The sequence below is a fragment of the Onthophagus taurus genome, chromosome 6, assembly GCF_036711975.1.
Source record: "Onthophagus taurus isolate NC chromosome 6, IU_Otau_3.0, whole genome shotgun sequence".
Lineage (NCBI taxonomy): Eukaryota > Metazoa > Arthropoda > Insecta > Coleoptera > Scarabaeidae > Onthophagus > Onthophagus taurus.
The window spans coordinates 20,875,108-20,899,289 of NC_091971.1; the positions used below are offsets into that span (position 1 = coordinate 20,875,108).

Below are 24,182 nucleotides of genomic sequence, written 5' to 3' on the forward strand. Positions count from 1 at the left end.
ACAGAAAGGCTAACATCAAATTTTGGAATTGTCTCATAAACAACAAACTAGGAATTATTAATATATTGAAACTCACATCAATGAACTTAAAGGATTTATGCATAGATGTTATATTATGTTTGATATTTTTTGATATTAAAGTGATATATATAACTTCAAAAACAATTCCTAGATATCAATTCTTAAAGTCAGAAAATTTGAATTATTAAAAAAAATCTGTAATGACATCGTAAAACAGACTGAAAGTTCTAAAGGATAGCTTTTATAAAGGTAAATTTGAGCGATTTGTTGGCTCATCATGTTTGTTAATCAACAAATTGATTAACAAAGTTTATGGGTGTTTGTTTCCACTTGTACATAACATAATGAAAACTATCCAACATCAACAAAATGATGTATATGCCTGTGAAAAATAAACACAAAAATGTGACTTTAAAAACACTCATTGACTACTCATATTCAAAAATAATGTAAACTTGTGAAATTATTATACTAGATAAAAAATTCCTGTTATATATTTTTAAATTTAACAATCCCAGTCAGTGCTTTTGAACAAATAATTAGCTAATAATTGTTTATTCTTATTTTTAAAGTTTATCAATTTTATACTTTTTCTTTTCATTTTAGATAATAAATTATCAGCAAAGATCTCTTTGACTACTTGGTTGATATGGTTAAAAATCGGATATTTTCACAGTTACGTTTCTTCCATTTTATTTTTTTGTTCAATATTATAAAACCTTTTTTTTTGTTGTTCTTTTTGTTCACAACACTTTATTATGTCAAGGCACGAATAGTATATTTCAATATAACTTAAAAACAAGTTTATCTTTTTCTTTACGATGACTTTTCCTGTTTTTTATTTTATTAATTTTTTTTTTAATATACTTTTATTTTCTTGGGTAACATGGCACTTGAAATAACTTTCTTTTCTTTAACTTTATTAATTTTCTTTTTAATTATTTCTTCTTTTTTTTTTGATACAATATAAAAATATTATTATTTTTTTTTCTAGGTGTATCTAGAGTATCTTTTTTTTTGTTGCTTTTATCTTTTTAATTACTCTGACTTTATTGTTGTTGGTTGTCAATTCATTTTTTTAAAACTTAAAATTAAAACCAAAGATTCAAAAAATATACACGAGTATAAAAAAAAACAACTCTAAAACAACTGAAACATTTTTACATCTTGGTGTATTATATCCATAAAGAAAGATCACTCGGATGATTCAGGATCAATCCAGTCAACTCTCGCCCAATCAGGTAATTCAGTTTCATATTCCCAACCAGGTCCCTTTAGTAAACAAAAAAACTAGTAATTATTTATAAATTATTTAAAAATTACACTGATCGACAAAGTTTTTTCCACACATTACAAAACACAAATTATTTTTTTTTCTGTCACCCACAAATTTGTTGTGATAAGTTAGAGTTTAGCATACATAAGCTAATTCATATTAGTTTCTCAATATGCGAAGGGCGTCAATCATCCTAACAGTTTTTGCGACGAAATTTTACTAAACACATGAAACCATGTTATCGTGATTATTTTGGCTTCTCTGTGGCTCATCAAGATAAGGATTGGGTACTTGATATATGCTGTACGACATGCGTAAAGAATCTTACAGGTTGGGCAAAAGTAACGCGATATATGGTTTTAGACCACGTATCTGATTGCTACTTTTGACTAATATAAATGAGATAAATATGACATTGAAACATACTGGGAAATATGTAAATGTACGTTCTGCAACACAACCACTCATGTAGTTGGAACCTAATAGTAAAGAACCTCATTTACTAACTCAAAAGCTGATCTCAACGATCTGGTTGTTGACTTAAAATTGTCAAAAAAGTAATCAAAAAAAAGTCAAAAAGTAACGAATAAGGCTTCAGCGAAGGAACCCAAGACTAGACTAACAAACATATGGAAAAATCATGCAATTTCTTTGAAAACGAAAATAAGGCTCGTAAGGAGGTTGGTCTACTCTATCTTTCTTTACGGATCAGTGTTCTTTAAAACAACGAAAATAAAGTCGAGACATTTGCGGAGACATTTTGCTGGCGCAGACTACCACAACTTAGTCGTGGTGGTTGAAAACATTGCAAAATTTATTGGCCACATGTTGCGAACAAACAGTCTCAAAAGACTTATCTTAGAGGGCATAGTACCTTATCACAAACATCACGGGACAAAGTATGGCACGCACATCAAGATGGCTGGGAACAAGGATGAATGGAGATATGCTCTGGAAAGCAACCCATGAAAGCACGATTCTCGAATACGAGATTCTGACTGAGAGGATAATTTCATAGATTGTCTTATCATCACTTGGTAATTTACTGTTCTTCTTATACAAATATAATTTAGTAGAGGTAAAACTATGTACCATATATAAACCATTTTTTTGTAAACTCCATAACGCAAAATACATCAGTGGATAATGAGCTTTATGAGTTTTATAGCAATAATAAGTTGATTAATGCAACTTTTTCTCTTACTCCAGTTAATGACATTGATATTATGAAAAGAATATCTTCAATAAAAAGTAATTCTACGGATATAGATGGAATGGTTTAATTAAGTTATCATGTCCTCATATTCTTTTATATTTGACTCATATTGTAAATTTTTGTATAAGTGAGAATGATGCGTGGAAGATTGCTCTGGTTAGACCATTACCAAAAATTAAGAACCCTATTGATTTTATGCATTTAAGGCCCATAAGCATCCTTCCTGTACATACTATCGAAGGTAAATAAAAAAATTCTAGCTTTTTAGCTGCGTGATTTTATAGACAAAAACAATATCTTGCCAGAAATGCAGTCTGGATTTAGACCTGGCTTCAGCTGTACCACCGCATTAATTTCCATTATAGATTATGTGGTGTCTGAAATAGACAAGGGAAATGCCACAGTTTTGTGTCTTGTACATTTTTCAAAGCATTTGATACAATCAACCTTCTGCAATTTGTTGGTCTGAATGACGTGGCCGTTGAATTGCTACAGAGTTATTTAATAAATCGTCGACAATCAGTTATTGTTGGTGACAGTATCTCGGGTGCGTTGAGTTTATCGTCGGGTGTACCACAAGGATCTATTCTTGGACCTCTTTTGTATACTTGTCTGGACTATTAGGATTTAGATTTTTCAGAAGAAGAAAATTTAGTTTATTGCAATCTGCACAACTTCGGTCGTGAACTTGATAGATATTAAATTTGAACCACACGATTTACGTTTGTTTATAGACTCATCAAAAACCAGTTTAAAAGCTGTACTGTACGAATAAAGAATCTTCGAATAGATAACAGAAGAGAGTACCTGTCAAACAAATTTAGTCGCTGAACGCGCGAATCGCACGATGACTGAGATGGTTCGATGTGTTTTGCTGCAAGCAAATCTCCCGGAATCATTAAAGACCAAAGCAATTAATACGGCAGCATACCTATGAAACTGAATCGCAACGAAGTGTCTTGATATTGATACTCCATTCGAAGCTTAGACACAGCAAAAGCTTATTGGTTTATTGAGAAATATTGGTAGTAAAGTAAACGCTCTCAACAAATGTTGAAATAGAGGCAAATTCCAACCAAAAGGTGACAATTATATCCTGGTAGACTATTTTGAAGAAGAAGAGAGTGAAATTAGATAAGATAAAAACAAGGATTAGTCAACCAGAGAAGAGCCCAAAAGAAGAGGACCTGACCGTCGAAAGATCATATGAACAGGTAAACGAAGTCGCCCAGCAAAAATTTACAACACGAAAAGAAATGAAAACTTAGATCCCCAATCAGCATCACACGTGGTAAGAGGAAATGATAACTGACCGCTATGAGAAAAGAATACAATACGCTGAGTGGTACAAGAGTCTAGATGCGTGAAGTATAGGAAACGTAGGTGTTCGTACTCTGGCAGATCCATGTGTTTACGTATTTGGTGAAAAAGATGATCGAGTAATCATGATTAATTACGTTGATGATCTGATTTTAATGTCAAAGAAGATCGAGTCCCTAGAAAATGAAAAACAGAATTATTCAGCCTAGGGCCAATTAACAATATCTTGGGAATTAACGTTCATCAAGACGATGCCACTGGAAAAATACATCTTTCTCAGAAATAGTTTATATGAAACGTTTGTTATCACACACAGGTTTCGAAATATTTGTATGATCCTCTAACATCGTATATTGTGGTAATCAAAGGGCGACCAGTCTGTGTAAAAATACAGTTTTTCATAAACGAAGTAAACACATAGACAGCCGTTTTCACTTTGTTCGTGAATTAGTTATCAAGAAAGACATTGTTTTGAAGAAAACATGAACATTGTGTTAAAATTTCCATATTGATTTTTTGTATTATTATTGACGCTCACGTATAGTCGCTTATTTACCGGCGTCCATCGGACGCACCGTATTAGGCCTGTTTTGGTTCAAGAGTTCTGGAGTTCTGAACCTTTCTGCGCATACATTTAATATGCAATATGTATACGCAGAAAGATTCAGAACTGTTCAGAACTACAGAACTCTTGAACTCAAAACAGGCCTATTATAAACAAGTTCAGTTGCTGTGCAGAGACAGGAAAGAAGGACACAAATAAAAGAGGGAAGGTATAACGAAAGATACAGGGACATAATTACGGAGGGGCTGCCTAGATACTTGTTATTGGAAAGAGATGAGGAAGGGAAAAAGTTGGTGGCTAGGTTCCGTTGTGGAAACGAGGAGAGAGCCAACAAATACTGGATGGCCGATGAGGAGAGGTGGTGTAAGCTGTGCAGGGAGGAATGGGAAACGTTAGAACACATGCTGAATGGGTGCAGGGAGTTGAGGGAGGAGGAGATGGACCGAAGGCAGATCTTAGGAGAGGGGGGAGAGGGGAAACGATGGATGAGAATGGTGATGGAGGTGACAAGACAAAGGGATGGGTGAGGGGATGATTGGGCCGAGGAGCCGAGGGCGTGGAAATGGAGGAAGAGGGTAGAGAGTGAAAGTAATATTTGAATAATGTAAAGAATTGTAAACAATTACTGTATACAATAAACTCTTAAAAAAAAAATAAATAAACAAGTTCAGTTGTGGCTACAAACCCCAAGTTGACCACATGTAATGCGTTTTATCTAAGATATATTTCTTTAAGAACACAATTTTCATTTAAACTATGTGGCGGCTTAACAGTCATTGCTTTACTTCTAGGATTGTAGCTGGGTTTTACAGAATATTGTTGCTTGTAATGTGAGTGGGTGTGTCTATTGCCACTCGCTTGCTATCCACGATGTATGTCCTATTGGGAGTAAGATTTGTAGTGGTGTTTACCTTTTGCGTAGGATATCTAAGATTGTGGATGGATGAGTCCTTAAAGCTGCATACTATGCCTTTATTCACTCCTATATTAATTATGCTATTTTGGCTTGGGGAAACAGCCCTGCAAGTCAATATGCTTTTAGACTTCAGCGTAGGGCGGTGCGTGTGCTGAGTAATCTTGATTATGCTGAAGATTGTAGATCTTTGTTTATTAAGTTTCAGATTCTGACCTTGTCTTCACTTTACGTTCTTCAGTCATATATGCACATAAACGTATTGGTCAGATGCCTACTCATGGGGATCTTCATGACTACAATGCTCGTAAAAGAGATAATATACATGTTCAGATCGCAAATTGACTAGAGGGCAGCGGGGATTGAATTACATGGGTCAGGGCTTATATAACAGGCTGCCAGCTGGCGTTCTTGACTTGACGCTGGCTAGTTTAACGTCTAACCTCAGGTCGTATCTAATTGTAAAGGCGTTCTACTCTGTTGACGAGTTTTTGCAGAGTAATGTTGTAATATAGGGAAACGCTGCGTGTTCGTATAAATGTGTAATAAGCGTTGGTAATAGTAGTGGTAGTGGGTTTATAACCCTTACCAATTGTGGCTATGAAGTATTAGCCAACATAATAATACAATTATAAAAGTAACTTTTTGACAGACTTTTTATTTTGCGTCTGTTCTGTTTTGCTTCAAAAACAATTGTGTGGCAAATATAAAAATAATAACAAATGAATTACAATTTTATGTTTTTAAATGGAGCTGCTGCCACAGCACGCTACACCAATCATATGATGTAATCTACCTCCTTTTGATTTTTAATTATTAATGTATTTTTGACGAGTATAAAAGGAGAAGCTTATGGCACAATAAACGATTATTATTATTATAACCAACATAATTGCACTTGCAGGTTTTATGATATTTTCACAAGACCATAGTACTTTTAACTCTTATGGTTTCCGAGCCTATTCGGACATCGAATTTGAAGTGACGTAAAACTAAAGGAAGGAATTTTCGTCGAACCTCAAATCAGGGAATTGTTGCAATAATATATAAAAATAATATACTGCAAGAAAAGTTGTGTTTCGTTGAAGAAATTTGATTTGAAGACTATTAAAAATGTTAATCAGGAATATGGAGAAAGTTCCATCATGATATTTCCAGCATGGAAAACAATACCAAGCCATATAATATGTAGTAAGCCATATCGTATGTTGACAGATTTTTGTTGGACGTTTGCAAGAGAAGAAAAGAAAATCTTAACATTCAGTTTTACATTTTTTTAAATTTAATTGCAAATAAAGTCTCGGCCAAGTTCCTGTCACAAAAGAAATGTGGGTGCAAATTTTTCTACCTGTTTTCCATCTGAGGGAGTAAAAATAAAGTAAAAAAATGCCAAAAAAGTTCATGTGACAAATTAAAAGTTCATTTTTGTCGATCAGTGTTATTTTTTTAAATTAATTTAAATTAAAATCATACCTTATATTTCCAAGCGTGTAAATACATCACTAAATCTTGTGGTTTTGGATCTCTATATCTTACTTTACACTCATAACAGTGTTTATCCACCGTCATTTTATCCGGATTAAAAGAATGATCCGGTGCTTCATGTCCAGTTTGCGTCGCAACCGTAACTTTTGCATCATTTCTACTTGAATTGGTTAATGGAGACACCAAAAGAGGGTGTGGTGATGTACACGAAAGTGATGAACTTGTTTCACATCGGTCTTCACATGGAGATGGTTCTCTTGAAACGGGATCTGCATCATCATCACCTAACACACGATTTAAAAAATAACATTTTTAAATTAAAAATTAAAAAAAAAAAATTATAAATCACCTTTTGGTACTAAAGCACCAACTAATGAATCATCTAAATCTCCTTTTCTCGGATTAAACATTGATAATTCACTATCTCCATCCATTCCGAGCCAATTTTCAGCGTTATGAATATGAATTAAATCCCTGACGAGTTGTTCGTCGGTTTTTCCACCTAAATCGCCACCTTTACCCTTCATTGGACCAAAAACTTCGTGATTATACAAAGGATCGTTAACAACTGGATAACCTAAGATAAAAATTGAATTAATAATTGCTTCGAACTAATAATTTTTTTAGTTTACCTAAATATTGTAAATGGACCCTGATTTGATGCATTCTACCTGTTTTTGGTTTACATAAAACAATACTAGATCTCCCATTGTATCCTAATTTTTGGAAAATCGTTACACAATCTTTTCCTTTTGGTGATACTTTACAAACACCGATTTTATAACTGACAACTTCAATTGGTTCTTTACATTCGATTATTTCACTGTGTACAAAGAAATTTATTTCAATCTATTTAAATCGAATTCGAATTTAAAAGGTACTTACTCTGGAAATTCTCCTTCAACACGACAAACATATTCCTTCTGTACCAATCTATTTCTTATTTGATGTTCCATTTGTCGTGCCTTTTTCGGTGATCTTCCAAATAATAACAACCCACTTGTTAACCTATCTAACCTGTGGATAGTTCTTAAATTCTTCAAATTATATTCTTTAGCCAAAATGAAGACTACCGTATTATGTCTATATCTTCCACAAGGATGAACCTAAATATTTAAAATTTCGTTTTATTTACTTTGTTTTAACTTGAAATTATTTCGGAAGATAAAGCAAAAGAAAAGAGCGATAGAAAAGATTTAAAAACAAATTTTTTTGCGGATGGTGAATACGATTCATGCAAAGAATCAACATAAGGGATGGGTGTAAAATGTGTAGATTAAGTTGACTGTAGGGAAAAATTAATCTTTCTCGTGGACGTAGGCGAAATAATAGTGGATCTAAATGCAAATTCGATGGCACCGGAACCACAGTTCGCCCCACTAACCTGTTGGAAGCTCGTGATAAAACTTTACCGAGCAGAAAACTGGACTTGAGCCTGAAGAATTAGTGTGTGTGTATGTGTGTGTGGCAAGAAGGGAATTCTACGTTAGGTTCGGTTGGGTTGAGCTACTTCTTGGAGCCATATTTTCGAAGGAATTAAGTTCGGAACATAAATTTTATAAGAGAGAATAGAATTTTTAAGGAAAATTTACCTTTTATTTTTATTTAAGAATTTATTTCTTATTTAGATGGAAAAAATAAGTCGTAAATGTAACGTAAAGCAGATTATACAAAGATGTAAAAATACTTTTTGAATTATCGTTATATAACACACATAATATTTTAAAAATTCTTTTGATCCATATTAAATGGGTTTTAGAAACTCATTAGATATTTTTACATCTTATTTATTTATGATACGTAGGGTGTTTCAGATGTATTCTACCAAATAAAATCTTACGTAAAAATCTTTTAGACACAGAAAAAATATTATGATATAAAATAACAAGTTGAGTTAAAGTTTTGCAGAAAGTTAACATTAATATTCTACATCTTCGTTATAATTAAACTATTAACTAAAATTATAATTAAACTAAGACGATGTTAGGAAGTTATTGTTGGTCTTGATAAAGTTATTGATCGCATAATATAGACCGTAAGAGACGTCTTATACGAATTATAGAATTTGAAAGATCAAAACTTTAAATATAAGACTAGTTAATTGTTTTATTTTTTCTATTCGAAATTTTGACACCCGAAGACAACTTGTAGTTTGATCCCTTGAATTTTTGACAATTAGTGTTGGAACCACATATTACTATAAAAGTGCACTTCCTACCCTTACTTTCCAAAGCTTTAAAAATTCTAAAATCACGTCCATATTGTTTTGATTTTATGAATATTCTAAATTTCGTTGTAATTAGCAGCATTTAATAGAGTTTTTATATCATTCATACTGATGACAAAGAAGCTCCGTTACTCAAGAAGAAATTAGTTAAAGTAGGGTTTAAGGGAGAGATATGCTGCTTCAAAAAATTATCTCTCGAGGACTCTTTAAGAAGGCAAACAAAAACGACCTTGACTATAACTCTACCGAATAAGCATGCAACTATCGAAATTAAAAAGGCTTTTCATAGGGTGAGATTTCCTGATGTACTCACTATTCTACAAGACCACGATATTAGCCCTAACTATAGTATAATTATAGAATAACTGAACGAAACCAACACGAATTAGAGCAAATAATGAACGCACAAGAGATATACCTGCACTGAAAGTAGTCAGGGAGAGAAAGAGTCTGGACAAAATCATATGAAGTGTTAAAGAGGTTGAACGAGGTAACAGAATGGACAATATATCAATTAAAACAGAAAGAAAATTTGACAGAAAATGAAAACTATCTACCATGACAGCTATATAAATATCAGCAACGTCTGCTGTAAGCAATACAGAATCATTGGCAACAACGAAGGATCTAACTAGATATAAGATGGCAGTATATAATAAACCAATGAATATGAATAAATATGAATTGCATTTATTTGGGAGTGGATCTATATATCTAGGATGCTATTAAATTCACTACTTCAGTACAAAGATACTGGAGTGACCATGTTGATAGAATGGAGGACGATAAGCGAAGTGGACAAAAGAAGAAAAGCCCATATCGAAGAGACTTTCTGGCAGACCACCCAAGAGATGGCATGAAAGTTTGACATCCGCTTTTCCAGAGGGTTAGTAATTTATAATAGAAAAAACAAGACTTTCTCTTAATAAAAGAAGAAGTAGACGATAGTTGTTGTCTATAGCCCAATAAAACGTGAATTTGGCATCTGCCTTAGCTAGACTAAAATTAGTTAGATGACGATTTAGTTAAACATTTTGATATTCAGAGAATTAAGATCGAGATTTTGATACTTAGATTAAAACAGTATTTCTTAACATTTTTATATCGTTTTTGGTCTATGTTTTCAATTGCTTACTACAATTTTTGAGATTATGAATAAATACATCATTAGAATGGTCTTTAACAGTGGCTAGTAGTTTATCATTTTTTAACAGCAATTTCCGCCTATGCAAAAAATACAAAAAGTCCACTTACCACCCTTATTTTCCAAAACTTCTAAAATTAAAAGTTAGACCATCTGGATACTAAGGTTATTTAAAATTATCCCCAGAGTGCCATTAGATGACAAAGACGCGCCTCGTTGTTCAAGAAGAAATTAGATGAATTAGCTACATTATTAGATTTGTTTGCTATGAACAAGAACAAATTTATATTTTGAGCATATTGTGACTAAAATTAAGCTAACCAAGCTTTAGATTTAAGGGAAATATTCTGCTTTAGTGATTTATTTGAATTAGATGATTTCGAAGCATGCTTGAATTAGTCATTCATCTACCGTGCATAAATATTTAAAATACCATCCATTAGGACTTTTGCAGCTTCAAACATTTTCATCGACTACTGTTAACATTGTACCAGTTTATAAGTAAAACAGCTGTGGAGTTGTTCGATTTGCTTTCTTGTGATAGAGATTGATCATTACGATAAGTTTTAATTGGAGTCATCTGCAAGTTTTGCCCGCTTTATTTTGTCGATTAGATTCAATATCTTCAAAATAATATAGGATTCAAATTTTGCCTAAAAACGTGTTAACATAATTTTAAAAGCGAAATGTTAAATTTAGGAAGTTTGGCAAAACGTATTTCTTAGGATTTTCAACCTCATAAAAGAAAAGAACTTGTATGTATTGTAATTATCTTGAGTAGGTGTTGAATAGATTTCTGAAATTGTTGAAGCGAAGTTGCTGTAGTGGAGGACTAGGTAACATAGGTATTGTTCAAATTCCAATCTTGGATTTTATTTTGCATATTTTTGATACGTTGATAGTTGGAGGAGTATGGAGTCTATGTTAATTCCTATAAAATAGAAACGAAAAATTATGTAGCGAGGCCAGATTTACCTCAGATAGTCAAACTTTTTATATCTTCTGAAGTGGTGCCTGATTTATGGAACAATATATGAGATCATTCCTCGTAGTAATCAATAGCAATAGACAATTATGTTGAGACTTTTATTTAGACAAGACTGGTGTTAAAGACGACTCAAAACTTCATTCAAAAGGGAAATTATGGTCGCTTACACATACACAATTTTAAAATATGGTAGAAACTTACACATGACATTTCCACCTCCAGATAGGTGGAGGAGAATTGAAAGACACTCCTTGCTATCATTTCAATAACAATATAAGGAATTTCAGTCAGCAAATTTTGTGGAAATATTAAAATTAATTGATTAGATCATGAAATCTCACGTTATTTTTTTTATTTTAGCTGACGAATTGTCTAACATATATCAGACATGAACTAACTCGTGGGTTTGGGTTTAATTGATTTAACTATTGATGATTTCCAAGAATGGTTGGAAAACAATCGGTACAATGGAAAACAATCTTGTCCATTGTACATCACATAGACTGAATTTAGTTATTAATGACTTCTGCTTAGTTTGGAAAATTAACAATTATTCTGCAAGTATTAAGAATATTGTTATTTTGACAATGTCGCAATCAAACATCATTGTTATTATGGTTATAATAGCAAAGTATAGTTCGAACATAGAGCCTGTCGTCAATGCTCTTCAAAGTGTTGTAAAATAGCCTAATTGAAATGACGTGCATAAGTGCTCCAGAGGAATTTTTCTTAAGAAGATTTTAACATCCGTGCATACAAGATATTTGATGAGTAAACCACAATCAGACAATTAACTTCATTCCATACAGAACCTTGGTGCAGAAGTTGACACATGGTTACAATATTGGCAAGGGATTCAAATTTTAACAGATTTAACACTTCATAACGCTTTGACAGAAGTTGAATTTTTGTTTTTTGTATACATTTCTTGCCAACACTTAAAAGAAGTTTTAGAACGTTGAGGAGAGTGAAGACTTAACTCACTTTTACTGACTAGCGACTGAGTGGACTCCAAAGAAATTGAAAGAAGCATATATATAGCATATATATATATTATTGTTGATAGGTTCAAATTGTGAAATACCCATACAATTTACTAGAATGTCTCATAATCCTCCAATTCTACACCGATACAAAAGATGTTCTAGACCAATTATAAAGGCATTCTATCTGTTACATTCGTTCGAATAAGGTCTCAAATTATAGTTTCTGAAAACATGTATCAAAGATAAAAGAGAACGCATATTTTCACCCAGGTAGTAGAGCTGTATCAAAACAAGTTTTTGATTCATGTAACTAATTTCGCCACTTGTAAGTGATGTGATTTAGTACATAAAGTAATAGTTCGTACTAATGAAGAAATACGGAGAAAAGCAATAAATTAGAAAATGAAGAATGCAACCAATTCTGAAATCTGTAAAATCGAACTTTTAGCTTTAAATGGTTTACGGATTTATTGAATTGCTGTGTTAAGATTACATAATAAAATAACATTTACCATGAGTTCGACTCGCTCCATATTTTCTATATATTATCTTAGATTTGATGATTTTGTAAGAGCTAATGACAGATATTGTAAATGATATCAACTAGAAAATTGTTATAATGTGAGACAATTCCACAAAATACACAATACCTACTCAAACCTCTAATATGGAGGGGAAAAATGAAACATCCCTTCAGAGCTTTTAGCTGTCAAAACCACGGAAGTTATGATAGAGTTTTGATATTTTCTTTTGTATTTGTGCATATTTTCGTTAGGTGTATTCACAAAGTAACTGTTTATCGCCCAATTTTATTACATCTAAATAGAGTGAGATTTGTGATCAAAAAGTAAAATTTTTCTCAAAACCACCTCTTGAAACAAAATATTTAATTAAACTCAACCAGCTGTTACAATTTGTCTCATATTTTAAATAATTTATTAATTTTTATCGATTATACAATATTAATAATAGCTTTTTACAAATCCTTAACATCAACTCATATTATTATTTATTTTTATATTTTAGTATTTAATTTTAAAACACCCTACATATACATTTAATTTTAATGGTTATTTGTACAACAATGCTGAGAAATATAATTTTAGAGTCGAGAGAAAGATAATCTTGGCCTCTCGAATAAAATTCCACTACCATGATGTACGCAATATTTTTTGTGTAACCAAAAATACACGCGTAATTTTAGTTTATCAACAAAATAATGAGTGTTTTTAAAAAAACTCTGCTTTCGTTAAAGTGTATGGTTATAACGAGCACTGAATTATTAGCGAATATAAAATTTTGTTTTCCGGTCTACTAAGAGCCCATGAAGGTCTTACTTTACGAGTGGTTGCACAAAAAGATATTTGCATTGTATACAGATTTTAAAAGGTTATTAAAATCTTTAAACAATAATATTAGTAAGACTTTTAAATGAATATTAGAAACAACAATGTTAGTGAGGAAAACATCAAATAGTTTAATGGGTATATTAAGCAATAAGCTTGATATACAAGTACAAACCCAATCAGAGCTAATACTTTCTTAAATATTCCACATATTTTTAATTTTATCATCAAATTAATGAAATTAACAAAAACAAAATCTCACAACCACAAATTTTAAACCAGGCAAAAAAAGAAACGTACTCTTCGTTTAGTTTTAATTTGGTTTATTGATTAGCAGATTTCATTGTCCCTGTTGATGGATCTGCCAATGGTCAAGTCAAAAATCGTTCTTAACAGAATTGTACAACGAATACAATTTGAATATGTAGTTAATTTTTTTTTTTGAGGATTGAACAACAAAACCCCTTGATTCTCCTCAAACAGGGGTTGGCGGTGGTGAAAACCTACAATATGGGGGGATGGTGACCTGGTGAAAACACCTTTTAACACACGTGTACGGCACGTGGGTGGTTTAGTGTGTGCGTTTTTCTCGGGCTACTCACCGGTAACGAGCATGGTTTATCCAAAACTACAATGTCCTCATCGACATGAATTAGCTTGATTGGGTTTGCTAACACGGGTGTCTCGTGTCTGCAAATAACCAAACCTGACAGAGAGAGGAGTTTTCGACTTGTATTTTTTATACAAGGCGTGGTTTGTTAGTTTATGCATTGTTTAATATTATAATATTAATTTTTTAAACCCAATTTAAATTATAAATTAAAATTGGATTTAAAATACAATAAATTAGAAGGAAATTAATTTTTTTAGTTTAGGAAACGTGCCATGAATTGGAACATAAATACTAACTACATAAAGCAAAACAGTATGATGCAGAATATGTATAATATAATGGCAGTCTTGTCGGCCACTTACGGGGATAGAGGCAGGTTTGTTGACCACCACAATATCCTCGTCCATGTGTACAATGGTGATCGGTTGGCTAGTGACCGGCACTTCGTGTCTGTAACATTGAATCACTTCGGTGTGACGTATGTACGTCTCTAGGTACACATAACTTAAGGAAATCGTCGAAATCCGACGACGATAAGATCAATAAAATTGATCCTTTTAATTATTAATTAACAATTTTTTTAACTTACTGGAACTGGATGGGAGAGTAACAAAATAAAGACATTCTTTGTACAAAAACTACAAATAAAAGCCCCCAAATAAAAAAATGAGGTTTTCTTAAAATTCGATTATGTACACACCTAATCATAAAATAATTTTAATTTGATTTGATTTAAATAAATAAGAGGAACAAAAAAAAAGTTACAAACCTGTGAACGACGTTTGCAAGGAGATCATTGTGCTTCAATTTGTAGTCGGTGGGCACTTTTTCGTAATTAACCGTTAGCGTACCCGCTTGGATGCATCTTTCATACTCTTCCGCTGGATGCGCTCTAAATTCTCGTGCAAATACATCTAATATTCTCTCGCCCACCCATCTACCCTTCGTGAACGTAGTAAACGTGAAATAATAGGGGTAAACTTTCCTTAAACCTAAAAGAAAAAAAAGAGGTTATTAACTTTAAGTAAGTTACATCAATTTAAGTTTACTATTTAAAATCAAGAGTTTGTGTTGATAGTGTATTTAATTTTTTAATCTTGTACTAAACACATTAAAAATTAATTCCATATAAATCTCTTTTTTCATTAAAAATTAAACCCACCGCTTTAAAAGTGTATTAACACATATCCATGGAGATATAAAATAAATACAAACTGGAAAATTCCACCTCAATGAAATAAATAATAGACCATTTATTTATATATTTATTTAATTAAATCAACTGTCAAAAAAGTTAATACATATAACAATACCTATATTATTTTCATTGGAATATATGTGTAGTAAGAGAACGTGCTTTTACTGCTAATATAATACAATTCGAATTTAGTTAGATTAAAACCAAACGATTTCTTAGAAAATAAGTCTTGTGTAAAATTTATTTCGTGGTTAAAAATAAGATTATGAAGGCAAATGTATAATAGTAATTTTAGAAGATATTTAGGTTCTTTTGCGAATTGTTGTCGCTCACGATTATTTATGGAGTGGATCTATAAGAAAATAAAAATTAGCCTCTTTTTAGATAAATGGATAAAAAGAATCAACTGGGATTACTAATATTATAAAATTAGTATTAATATACAAGAACGTTTTCTGTAGATATAATAAATGACGTTATTAATATTGAAATGAGTCAAATCAAGGAAATATCAGCTTCTTTAATAATATAGCGTATCCTAATCGGAAGTCCTTCCTTGATTTTGTAGCGTTCAATATATTCTCTAACGATATTATACTAAAATACAAGAATTACTGAAGGAAATAGTACATAAACTAACGTAATTTTCTTATTACTCGATACTGTATTCATTTGCGTAATGCTGTAAAATTCTAAGGTATCGACTTTAAATTTGTTTCAAAAATTCTCAGATACTGGTTGTAAAATGGTATCACAACGAATTTGGGGGAAATGAGTAAAGCACCGATGTTGTTAAGTGGTATGGATTGTTCATAAAAACTCTTGTTATAGCTATGATAAAGTATTTTGACATTATTGTTCCACAAAATACCATTAGAAATTCCTTGCTATATTATCCCAGACCATATCACGCGCTTGTTAAAAACTCTACTTTGACGTTGGCGTGATGGTTAAGGCATTTGAAAATATTCTGTTAGTGCAATTACAGATTTTCTATTAAAAATTGGATAGCGTTATTCGACTTTTATTGTGTAGTATCTGGTTGCCGTAATTCTCAACTTCTCACAATTTAGAATTAATTACATTCTATGCTTCCAAACATTTTCTTAAAGTAGCTTTTTTATCTTAAAGCTTTTATTATCTTGCAGTAAGAGATACATTTGCTCAATACTTTGAGTTGGACAAGAATAATTCCAAACTATTTGTTGAAGTGTAGAGTCTGCCTTGAGCATACCCACAATTGTAGTTGATGTGAGGAGTCTGACTAGACAGTTCTAGACTTCTTTCAGCGGAATTCATTTATTAGTAAGACATCACATTTTTCTGTAAGTATCGAATCCTGTCAGTATAATTACAAACAGCTCCTTGCGGTATGATATCTATCCTGAGTACTTACATTTTCTTAAAATATGGCGTCTTGAAACATAATTATAGACATTAGTTTCGATTTGCCTCTATAATTCTAAACAGTTAGTTAAAGTTTTGAGTCAGATAAAAATAATTCCAAAGTTCTTTTTCTTTTATATTGTCTGGTTATAATAATTTTAGAATGGTTTTTGAATTTTAGAAACTGATCAGTATAATAAGAAATATTTTTTTCCAGTTAGGATTTCTATTAACGTTTTTAACTTTTCTTAATGTCTGAGTTTTGTGCCAATGTAACAACAGCCTTCTGATTACAGTCCTAAATAAGTTAATGTAATTCCAGGCGATTTGTTGAAGTTGCAACTTTACTTTCAGCAAGTCCAAACTGTTCCCAAACTGTTGTATAGCATCTGGTCTTTGTAATTCCAAGCATGGTTTTGTAGTCCAACTAGAATAATTCCAAACTTTTGCTTCATGTGTGTCATCTACTTAATACAATTCTAAACATTTTCTTAAAGTCTGGAGAATAATCAGTGTAGTTATAGATTTTTTCTTGCACTTCAAAATGTTGCCAATGCAATTCCAGGCATTTTCTTGCACTTTGAAATACTGACAGTGTACTGACAGTGTAATTCCTGATATTTCTTGAAGTTATGTGCTAAGTCAAAAGTTATTCAAAAGCCTTTCTTGCTATATGGTGCCTGATCCAGACTTGTTTTTGAATTGAGGAGTCCCAACAATTCCAGATTTTCTTTGCAGTATGTCATTTATTTTATGAAATACCAGACATTTTCTTCAAGTCTCTAAATTCTCCTGTAAATTCAATAGAAGGCTTCCTCTTACAGTTTAGAATCATATCAACGTATTTCACACTTATTTCTACAGTCTAGAAACCTACACGTGTAATTCCAGATCTTTTTATTAAGTTTCAAAGTCGGCTAATTCTCATTTCGAGCCTGGAAAGAGTAATTAAAGACTTGTTTTTCAATTTTGGGAACTGCCTAGGGTATTCTTCTTGTATATAGAATTTTGTCAATGTAAATCTAGACTTTTTGTTTTAATTTGAGACTAGGAAAAAATAGTTCTTGTTATTTTTTGAAGTTTTGAACGTGGTAGCAGCAGTTTTAAGCTTTATTTTATTGTATGGTGTCTGGTTTAATTCTATGCATGTTTTTCAAAACGGGAGGATGACCAGAATAATTCTAACTATTTTCTAGGAGTTTTGAATTTGATCAGCGTAATTCCTGGCATTTTCTTGAAATTTGCATTCTAGCTTTAGTAACTACACAATATTTTTTCTGTAAGGTTTCATTTCAGACTTTGCTGTTGACGGTTCGAGTCTAATAGGAGTAATTCTAAACTTTTGCTTGCAATATATCGTTTATCCAGTACAATTCCAAACATTTTCTTTAAGTCTAAAGTTTTACCAATGCTTATTTTACAGCCAATAATTCTGTCGGTGCAATTACGGAATTTGGCCAACGTAATTTTTGACATTAAGTCTGCTTAATGTAAGCGATTTTTTTGCCATAAAATGTTGGCTCGTTATAATTCTGGAATTGTTTTTCAAATGTAGTAGCTGATTACTGTAATTTAAGACTGTTTTCTTGCAGCAAATCATGTATTCGGTGCAATACCCGAATTGTTTTCAGGTCTCTACACGTGTTACCTGTTGTTTTCGGCGGTTTTATACTAACAACAATACTGGGTACAACTCGCGAAATTAATTACATTCATTGTGAAATGATAGTTCAGTTTTGTAAGCAAACCAAGCATGTTTCAAGCGCAAAAATGTAACCAAAGTATAAGAATGGGAAAAAATGTTCAAAAGATTTTCATGGTAAACCTGAATTTATTTTTTCTACAATTATTTATGGTGTACACATTTTTGACACGGTTTACTGCTCGCGACTGTTTCAAAGCCACGAACCATTTTTCAAAAAGAGATATTGATCCTTCAACTAACAAAACTTTATTTTATACCAAGGTAAACTAATAAAGAACCTATCACGTGCAGGTAAAACCACCATTTTATAAGTTAAGTACAAGTTCTAATCTCCCACAAGCATATAGCCACAGGGATTTAAATAGAAATTTAAAAAAATGTGATCGTTGAGGGAGTTTAAGAGTATAAATATTTTTTTAATTAAGAATTAAATACATGCTTTGCATATTTTATATTGTAGTATATACAATTACGCTTTCGTTTGCGGTACAAATTGAAACAGTTCCAAATTATGTTCCAGGAAGCTTTAATTTAATTCTAGAATTTCAGCGCTACGTCAAAACGTATGATTATATAGAGAGAATTTCATCACTGGCTGTTGTTATTGAAATAATTTTATTAGCAATATCCTACTCGGCAAATTCTTTTAATAAAGTAATGTTAATGTTGTCTTTATTTCAGATTATGTACATCAGTATATTTATGAATCCCTTCAAATTATCTTCAGTTTCAATAGAATTGACTATAAATGATAATAATAGCTATGTGTATCACTTGAAATTAACAAAACATTATTCTTCTTTATATTCTAAAAATGCGTAATAGAAAGACGTTTGCCAAAAAGAAGATCTATGCCAAAAAGTCTTTATTAATAAATGAAATCTATTAGCTTTTTGTTCGTACAAGCGTTTCTGGCACTTCTAATTTTCGAGGAATTTTAAAGGATTTCCGAGGATTTATAATCATTCTAAACAGAGGATTTTTAGGATTTCCAGTGACAGCCGAAATTTATTTTACTTAAAAAGGTTTATGGTATACGAAAAGTTTTAAATTCATATTGTTATGTAAAAATCGAAAAAGAAATTTGTATTATATCAAAGATATAGTAATATAGAATTTAAGTAAAATATAGAGGACATTAACTCAGATGCATCAGGAAAGCACACTTACTATGCCTTAATCTAGTACACAGAACTTTTATACAAGATTTATACAGACGAAATTAAATGTTCAACTGGTCGAAACTTCTAAGTTAAGATGTCAAAACTTGCACAAACTTTTGTATTTTTTGGATATATTCAGATATTTTCATATATGGCAGCCAAGATATAGCAATACTATCATAAAAGTAAGCTTGTTTAATAGGAAATTCAACACAATGTGATGCGTTATATTTGAATATCTCAGTATTGGGAAGGTTGAGATACTCAGAAAGGCTTTCATCGGTCAAAGATAATCTTGGATTCTATCTCTTGCATCTATGTATGATATCTTAAAAGAAAGCTGAAATACTAAAGCTTTTAATGTTATATATTTTAATGTTATTATTGAATTAAGTGCTACAACTTCAAACATTTAGCATCAAATCAGAACGTTTTATGTTATATGATGTGGATTCATTGAGCTATATTAATACTTGATGTATTAAACGAAAGAATAACCAATATGGATTACAACGTAATACGCTTTGTTCCATTCTAATGAAAATTTATAAACAGGTTAGTAAGTACCTCAAAATGAAGGAAACCGAGGTCTATAACATCCCTTTTAATAACTATTGGGGAAATCAAGATATTTCAATGCGTAATATCTTAAAGGAAAGCTTAGTTAATAAGGAATTCAATGCAATGTGACGTGTAATATTTAAATAACACAATATCACGAAGGTTAGGAATCCCATAAAAGTTTTAATGGGATAAATCTAGACTTGGACTCTAGCTTTTTTTTTTTGGATATATTGAGATATTTTCACATATGATATCTTAAACACATGTTTAAGTAATAAGGAGTATAATACGATATAACTTAACTTAAGCCAATATATGCAACGCTTATCATTGAGTTAATTGGTAATACTTCAAACATTTAACACCAAATCAGAACATTTTATATTATATCATATGAATACATTGAGATACTTTAACGATTGATATCTAAAACGTAAGTCTAACTAATATATAATAATATAATTACAACATCTTGTTAATACATCTTGTTCCATTCTAATATCTAGAACATTTATAATCACGTTACTCGTTAGAGATTAATATTAAAATAAAACCGCGATGTGTATCACTCCCTTTGATCACTATTGGGAAAATGAGTAGTATCATAAACGTAACCTTAATTAAAACGGAATTCAATGCAATGTGATGCGTTATATGTATTTGAATAATACGATATCGGCAAGGTCGGGTATAAAGAGCTGTAACAGGTTCAAAATAGGCATAATGTTTCCTTTCTATGTCTTTTGTATGGATTTCGATATATCTATGTATTACATCTTACAATAAAGCTTAATTAATTAAAGTAATATGATTTGTCGAAATATAATATCCAAAGTTGTTTTCATCATGTTATTTAGTTAACAAAATGTTTGTATCTCGATTGAGAAAGAATAAAAAGTTTTATAAGAATACATACTCATAGAATTCTCGACAAGAAAAATTGAACGATAGACACAACTATATATACACCCAACTCAAATACTGAAAATGAGAAGATTGACCTCTGCTGATACATGATCCGACCGAAAAAATCACATAGGATGGATTCTATAGAGCCCCAACAATAAAAGCACTACATCAAGTTCCACTAATTCAAAAAATTGAAGGAAACAGCATTAAAGAACAAAACGAGTCAGGGGACTGCAGACAAAATATAAAAATTACTGACGCAGCTTTTGATGCGTTGAGTCTAAGAAAAGTGGGAGTAAATAAAAATTCTCGAAACAAACAATGGTACATACCGGATGTGAATGTTCTGACTAGGGAAAAACGAAAGGCATACTTAAGATACAGGAATAACAAAACATCAGAAGTAAAGAACCACTATATTCAAACAAGAAACAGAGTCAACGGAGAAATTAGAAACATAAAATGGAAACTTTGAGAAGGACTCACCTCCGAAATGAAACATCACTTATACGGAACACAAAAGAAGGTATCGGGAATGATAAGAAGAAAGAAACTAGAATTAGTACAGTACACCCAAACAAAACAAATCGTTGAGTCTCGCTGGAAAACTTACTTTGATCAATTGTACGCGGATGTCCATCAAAAGGAGGACGAAGGAAAGGGTGGAAAAGAAAAGGAAAATGTCGAAGAATTTCCAGAGATACAAGCTGAAATGACGATGGGATACTCAATAAAAAATAAAAACAGAGCTAGATAACATACCAAATAAGCAGTTCAAATATGGAGAACAACAATTAATATTAGAACTACAAAGCTTTTCAATAAAATCTTATTAACCAAAGAAGTCCTTAATGAACGGAACAAGAGCATAACCATTCCCATATTCAAAGAAGGGAATAAGAAATAACCAGAAAATTATACAGGTATAACCCTATTAAGCTCAACCATGACACTTTTCACAAATATTATGGAACAACAGGGATTCAGGAAAAATAAATCAATCGTGGTTGGAAAAGTAGTAGAAAAGGCTCATAGACCTCATCAAAGCGTTTGGCGGGGTAAGATTAAATGACGTATGTGATATCCTAAAAAGGAAGCATGTGCTGAAAACCATAATAGATATCATAAAACAATTAAAGCACAATACAACCACTTACTAGTTGACCAAAGTCTGACACAGGAAATACAAACGGCTATCAGAATCCGACAAGGAGACTCTGTAATCCCGCAGTTGTTCCATTTGATAATGGACTCACTAACAACAGGCAAAATTAAAACGTCTGGTATATGGATGAAGCTGAAAACTAAATCCACCACAAAAACCAAAACCAACGTTGTATCTAAAGAGCCAATGAGATGCAAATTTGTTGTTGAAAACAAAGCATTAGTACAAGTCATGTTATTTGACTATCTTGGCATACAAATCATCTCATATCAAAATAGAACAAAGGAAGTAAAAAACCAAGCAAACATAGCCAGTCGAATATCATGTACGTCATCGGGACGTTATCTGGAATAACAAAACCTGTGTTAGATCCACAATAACAGACGCTGTAGACACAAAAACAGATAACAAAAGAACGAAAAACATCGTGCGAACAACAGAAATGAAGATATTCAGAAACATTTCAGGGTACAGACTAAAGTTAGGTGTCCACTTGCGAGAAATGCTCTCGAGAGAAGCTATCCAGAGTATATTTTTTGGTGGACACGCATCTGAGAGTAACTATCAGAGAGTTCCCACCAATTTTCGGAGAGTGAACAGGTTGAGATTTGTACTCAAGTGGACACGCACAATTTATCTATCGTGGGAGTAACTGTCAAAAAATGAACACGGTTCCTAATAACACCTAAAAGCAAATGGTCCCAAGAAGAAATATTTGAATTAATTGAAGTGTATGAAGAAAATTCAGTTCATTGGAATACCAAATCTAAAGAACATAGAAATCGGAAAGAGAGGATTCGGGAAACGGGATTTGTACCATTGGTAATATCTAGTCTTCTGACAACATAATTTGGTCTTCTGACAGTAAAATTATGTCTTCTGCTTACAGTATTTGGTTTTCTAGTAGTAGTGTGTAGTCTTCTGTAAGACGGATGTGCTTTCTTTGCAATATCTAGTCTTTTGCAGCAATATCTAGTCTTCTACCAACAGTATTTCGTCTTCTGGTAGTAATGTGAAGTCTTCTGTAAAAAGAATCTGCTTCATTTGCAACATCTAGTCCTTTATCAGTAATTATATCGGTCTTCTGCCAGCAATATCTAGTCTCTTTCAGCAATTGAGGCGTTTAAGTTTATATTTTCTAATAATTTTCCAAAATACTGCCAAGCCACTATTAAGTTATCACGTGCACGACAATAAACTTATAGTTTGCATTTATAAGTGCCATTAAAGCAATCCAGTTCACTTTTTTGTGAATCCAGTATGCCAAATAACTAACAATTTGACAACGAATGTTGATATTTGTTGACAGAAACCTCTAATCTACGCCAAATCCATGGTTTCACCATATTTTTAACAACACTATTGCACTTGCAATTTTGTTTACATCCATGTTTACACACATCAAACACTGAAAGAAAATAAATTTTACTTTCCATAGCACGGACACATTTCAGTAGTGGACACTGTCTTGAGAGAACTGTCTGAGAGAAAGCTCTGGGAAGTTTTATTAATAGAAGCTCTCGGACACACAGTTGAGAGTAGATATCGAGAGTTACTCTCAGAAGTTTCTCTCAAGTGGACACCTAGCTTAAGATACGGAAAAAGAAAGACAGATATAAAACATGAATGTGAGGTGGAAAGCGCAGATAGGGACGTAAACGTAGATGAGCTTTGAATAACCACGTGGGGAGAATGACCGGAGAGAGATTAGAAAAAGTAGTGAGACGGGAGCTAAAAGCTAATGAGTTGGAAATTACAGGCTTACAATATGTGGTATATAGTACACGATATATAGTCAACAGGGATTTCCTGTTGGATTTTCACACCAAGCAACAGAATTTATCACAAGTTTATGATATTATTGTTATTGCCTCCTTCAACAAATATAGTAATTATTAATACACTGTTAGTGTCAATGTTATTAAGTACTTGGTTATTGTTATTATATCGTTTTATTAGATTGTTATTAATATCGTTTCATTTTTTTAAAAT

At 31.9% G+C, this 24,182-nt stretch overlaps 1 protein-coding gene across 3 annotated transcripts in view; it reads right to left on the reverse strand.

The window, feature by feature from the left end:
• Positions 1–1,057: 1,057 nt before the first annotated feature.
• LOC111426445 (pseudouridylate synthase RPUSD2-like) overlaps positions 1,058–24,182 on the reverse strand; it is a 235,226-nt gene continuing 212,101 nt past the window's right edge. For 2 of the 3 annotated variants that reach the window (XM_071197031.1, XM_023060975.2), the window contains exons 4-8: positions 14,870–15,092; positions 14,090–14,177; positions 7,682–7,902; positions 7,429–7,619; positions 7,120–7,373 (exon numbers count right to left, since the gene is read on the reverse strand). In XM_071197031.1, coding sequence (XP_071053132.1) covers positions 7,135–7,373; positions 7,429–7,619; positions 7,682–7,902; positions 14,090–14,177; positions 14,870–15,092 — 962 coding nt within the window. In that variant the 3' untranslated portion in view covers positions 7,120–7,134. Of the gene's footprint in view, positions 1,294–6,784; positions 7,093–7,119; positions 7,374–7,428; positions 7,620–7,681; positions 7,903–14,089; positions 14,178–14,462; positions 14,551–14,869; positions 15,093–24,182 lie in introns of those variants that run through there. The other variant, XM_071197032.1, reaches the window with a different exon arrangement.